The sequence below is a fragment of the Alosa sapidissima genome, chromosome 12, assembly GCF_018492685.1.
Source record: "Alosa sapidissima isolate fAloSap1 chromosome 12, fAloSap1.pri, whole genome shotgun sequence".
Taxonomy (NCBI): domain Eukaryota; kingdom Metazoa; phylum Chordata; class Actinopteri; order Clupeiformes; family Clupeidae; genus Alosa; species Alosa sapidissima.
Genome location: NC_055968.1, coordinates 4,574,274 through 4,579,273, shown reverse-complemented (window position 1 = coordinate 4,579,273; position 5,000 = coordinate 4,574,274). Strand labels below are relative to the sequence as shown.

At 54.4% G+C, this 5,000-nt stretch overlaps 1 protein-coding gene across 1 annotated transcript in view; it reads right to left on the bottom strand.

Annotated features, from left to right (window-relative positions):
* ror1 (receptor tyrosine kinase-like orphan receptor 1) overlaps positions 1-5,000 on the bottom strand; it is a 113,019-nt gene that overhangs the window by 758 nt on the left and 107,261 nt on the right. Inside the window, exons 9-10 of the mRNA XM_042058045.1 lie at positions 1,169-2,640; positions 1-625 (exon numbers count right to left, since the gene is read on the bottom strand). The exon at positions 1-625 is cut by the window's left edge and continues 758 nt beyond it. Coding sequence (XP_041913979.1) covers positions 571-625; positions 1,169-2,640 — 1,527 coding nt within the window. The 3' untranslated portion in view covers positions 1-570. The remainder of the gene's footprint in view (positions 626-1,168; positions 2,641-5,000) is intronic.

Genomic DNA, 5,000 nt, shown 5'->3' with positions numbered 1-5,000 from the left:
TGTTGAGTCCCAGTTCTTCTATATACAGTGCGCTCATGTGAAGGTCCTGTCCCTCAGTGAGACTCTGTAGAGAGTTTACTGTATATGTGTGCACTGCAGGTGGGCTGGTGACGGAGGTGGGAGTCTGTTTAGTCGGGCGGTGTCTGCTGTAGTCCTGGCTGAGCTGACTAGTCTTATTAAACACCTGTGTGCTTGGCCTGCTCATTCTCTCCCTCTCAAGCTCACATCCATAGGCACTGTGGTGACTGTGTGTTCTGTGTGTGGAGTTTATATGGAGCCATAGGGCTCTGTGTGTGTGTGTGTGTGTGTGTGTGTGTGTGTGTGTGTGTGTGTGTGTGTGTGTGTGTGTACCAGATACAGCCCTCAGAACTCAGCAGAGGGTGCGGCAGTACTATTGAATAATGCTTGTCCATAAACATTCCCACACAGCCCTTTCGCTGCGGTTTCGCTTTAGAGCCCAGGAGCTTTCATTACGAGCGTCTTTTCTCTCTCGTCCGGAGGGGTCGGCCCTTTATGACCGGGGCGCTGTGGCTGCCCGAAGCTCACCCACGGCGCTTTGAAGTCCATCACTCAACACCAGGAAGGCTTTAAGCTCCTGCTGTAGCAAAGAGGAGATGACACTGAACTAAAGAGATGGAGAGAGAGAGGGAGAGAGAATGGAGAGACAGAGAGAGGGAGAGAAAGGGGGAGTGTGTGAGACAAAGCATGCTGATGCAAGCTCGAGACAGAGTCAAAAATCGAGCACACTCCTCTCCCAAGGTCCTTTCTCTTTTAACAGACAAAAGAAACAACACAGGGGCCGTGTGAGTCCTCAAGACTACAGACTTGAGTTGGTGCTGGGGAGGGATGTTGAGTGTGTGGGGAGGATGGCAGCCTCTGAGACAGCAGGGACAGGGAGAGAGTCCAGAGCCCTGCCAAAGCACCGCACCACACCACAACACACCACACCATACCGGCTTCTGTTTCGGCTTTTGTGTCCTGCTTTCGCATTTTGTCTCCCAACGAAAAAAAAAAAAAAACTTCTAAGAATATAAATCTTTCATTCAGGATTATTTTTTACCTATTTACAAAAAGCAAGTTTAAAAATATTAATAATTATAATATTTCTTACAAGAACAGAAAATAAAAAAACAAAACAATGAAAACCAAGGCGTGTGGGTGTATTTACAGGTCTGCATGGATGACGGACTCGCTGTACATGAGTCTGTTGGATTCGGCCAGCAGCGCTGCCTGGGAAGGGTCCATCTGCACCTGCTTCTGGGCCATGTGTCCGTACATGGGCATGGGGCCGCCCCCGGGCATGGGGCCCATGGGTGCCAACGTGACGCAGTGGGAGAGCAGCGGCGTGCTGGCGTCGTGGTTGGAGCCCGTGGAGGGCACGCTGGTCACGTGGCCCGTGCTGGTGGAGCCGCTGGCACTGCTGGGCGAGCGGCTCTTGGGCGGCGGGCAGTGCTGGACCACGCGGGACGTCACGGCCTGGGCCGGATGACCGGCGGCGGCGAAGTGGGCGGCAGGGAAGGCGGCGTAGCCCGGTGGGATGGGGTAGCCGTTCACCGGGATGAAGCGCTGCCCCTGGGCCATCGGCGCCGCCATGAAGCCGGCGATCTGGCCCGGTGCCAGGCCCTGTGCGGCGGCCGCCGCCTGGTAGATGTAGCCGGCGTAGCGCGTGGGGCCGGACAGGTTGCTGACCGGGCTGGCGCTCAGCGAGGTGGTCTGTGTGGTGGCGTTGCCGCCCGACGGCGTGCTGGAGCTGGCGTGCGACGACAGGCCCTCCCAGGCGCGCAGGCGGCCGTGCAGGTCTTTGAAGCGTGGGCGGCGTGCCGGACCCTCGTGCCAGCACTCGGTCATGAGCGTGTAGACGCGCGGCGGGCAGTCCTCGGGGCAGGGCAGCAGCTGCCGCTTGTGCACCATCTCGATCACCTCCTGGTTGCTGCAGCCGTAGTAGGGCTGCAGGCCGAAGCTGAAGACCTCCCAGAGCAGCACGCCGAATGACCAGATGTCCGAGTCGCTGCTGAACTTGCCGTAGGCGATGGCCTCCGGCGGCATCCAGCGGATGGGCAGCAGCGCATTGGGCTGGACGCGGTAGTAGTCGGAGGTGTAGAGCTCGCGCGACAGGCCCAGGTCTGAGATCTTCACGTGCAGCTGCTCGCCCACCAGCACGTTGCGCGCCGCCAGGTCCTTGTGCACCACGAAGTGCGCCGCCAGGTACTCCATGCCGGCCGCCACCTGCGTGGCCAGGTGCAGGAAGTCGCCGTGGTCCAGGCTGGAGCGCACCGTGCCGCCGCCGTCCTCGTCCGAGCTGCAGCCCACGTCCGAGTGCGGCGAGCGCATGACCAGGAACTCGTGCAGGTCGCCCTGCGGCAGGAACTCGAAGAGCATGCAGACGGGCTGCTCCTGGCTGACCACGCCCAGCAGACACGCCACGTTGGGGTGCTGCAGCTCGGCCATGCGCGCCGCCTCCGCCTGCCAGTCGGCCCACTGCCCCGCGCCCGAGAAGTCCTTCAGCGTCTTGATGGCCACCAGCTGCGCATGCTCCATGCCCGGCAAGTACAGGTGGCCCTTGTACACCTTGCCGAAGCCGCACTCGCCCAGCTCCTCCATGAAGCGCACGGCCGAGAGGGGCAGCTCCTTCGCTTTACTCTGAGAGAGGGACAGAGAAGGAGAGAAAAGAAAAGAGGAAGAGAGACCGTGAGAAAGGAGGAAGAATAAAGACATGAGGAAAAGAGATGAACATAAGAGTAAACACAGCGACATACAGAGGGGTAGTGAAAAAGAGGGGATGGTGAAAAAGAGGGGATGGTGAAAAAGAGAGGTAGTGAAAAAGAGGGGTAGTGAAAAAGAGAGGATGGTGAAAAGAAGAAAGACAAATTGAGAATGAGTGGTGACTCTCCTCCATGCTCACACTCTGCTTTACCTGACAACACGTCCCAGTGTAACAGGCAGAGTGTGAGTAGCACACGTATTGAGTCATCATTGGAAAAATACGCACTGTTTTCTCATTAACCTGAGACGCACAAGCCAGATGGTACCTGGCTGATGAAGAGTGGATGAGGAGGAGGAAGGCTAAATCAAAGTACTAGTGCCTAAGGAGAGCCTGGCCGGGGCATTATTTGCCAGACACAACATTCCCTCTGCTATTGATAATATTGACCACAAGCTCTGTGAGCGGCTCTCTGAGTGGTTTTCTGAGGGCTGTATCACACCCTGTCTGCCCAGCGCTCCGCAGGTCTCCAGGGGCAGCAGGCACTTCACTGCCCCAGGAGCGCGCTCTGATCTCAGGCCCTCAGGCTGACCTCTGACCTCAGGAGCTGACCTCAGAGCCGTTTGATGTCAATCCTCCCAGGCCCTCTGCACCTTTACAGCACCTCCATGCCCTGAGGCCTCCAACCACCTGACAGGACAGTGCCTCCATGCTTTACCACGGGGGAGGACTTCACAGGGTATGTTATACGATATTGGATGTCAGGCCATTTAAATGTCACAGTTGGACAGAAACAGATACATGCAGTAAAATCAGAAGTTACAGCACAGTTAGCAAACAAATCTAGTGTAGAACGCATTAATGCCTAATAGCAGTTGAGATTGCATTTTAGAACCGTGTAATGAAGTATAAGACCCGGGCCACACCAGGTCTGCAACTGAAGCGCTCCACTTGCATAGTGAAAGAATAGTTTTAGAAGACTGCTGTATTTTTTTGTAATGAAGATGCTGCTATCACGACTGGTGTAGCCAGTTCCATTGATTATAGTGGAAGCTATTTGCTGCAGCAGATGCTTCACAAATGGAATGCTTTAGTTGCGTGCCCAGTGTAGCCTCACTGTAACAGGGTCATGAAATAACAAATGTGTGGATTTTTAAAAGCATGCAACAAAAATATTTAGAATCCATTAATGCCTAATAGCATTCCAGGTATCCATCAATTTTCAATCCTTCATGACACATACCAACCTCCATTTCTCAAGTGTTTCACTGAATTCACTGAATACTTCTCTGGCTACTTTATTTCCACAGCGGCGTCTTGTGTTCAGCTATCTGTCTCTTCATAGAAATAAGGGATGGGTTTGGACTACAGAGAGCAGATTCATCTCTGTGCTGACAGTGTGTTTTCATTTCATGTGGGGCCATAAGCTTTCATATTCTCTTATCTGATGGGGCTGGCGAAGCCGCTGCTCCTTCAAATATGCTGGGGTAATCCAACAGGGTGTTATGGGCACAGAAGAGAAGGAGAGAGGGAGAAAGAGGAGGAGGAGGAGGAGGAGGAGAGAAAGTGAAGAGATAAGAGCAACACTCTGAAGAAGGGAGATGAAATTCCTGGGAGAAGCCTCAGAGGGGCAGCCAGCGGGGAGAGGGGGAGGAGAAAAGAGAGAGAGAGGGAGAGAGGGAGAGAGAGAGGGAGAGAGAGAGGGGAAGGGAGAGAGGGAATGTGTCATTGAGATGAACAGATGGTTTGTGTTTAAAGACAGACCCGCCCTGAGGCCTGGCCACAGCTCCTCCCTCACCTCAGCCACCAGCCAGCCGGAGTGGTGACCTCTCTGTGACCCCCATCTAACCCCTGACCTCTGGGCCACCTCCACTGGGTTACAGTCAACCGTATGGGAGAGGAAGCGACTGGATAGCCATGTCCTCAACTTCATGTCTCTTTTAGAATTTAACAAAACATACCACTCATGCGTGACCCGTCAGCTTTGTTAGCTTGACACAGACGTGACAATGACCTGTCCTCAACACCCAATTCATAATTGGAAACATGACGTGGGTTACGTCCGCTCAAATGTATCATTTGTTTTAGTTTGATAACAGAATCTCCTGTAAGTGTGTGTGTGTGAGGCGTCAGTCTGACGGCAGGAGACAGCACATGGCCTTTCCTCATCCCTCACATATTCCCCCTCCAGCTGTCTCCGGTCTCTACCCATGAACACCCAGGCCACGGGGACCAGTGCGCTTGGACAGGGTGGGGACGGAGCTGCTATGGTATAGATATGCTGTGTGTGTGTGTGTGT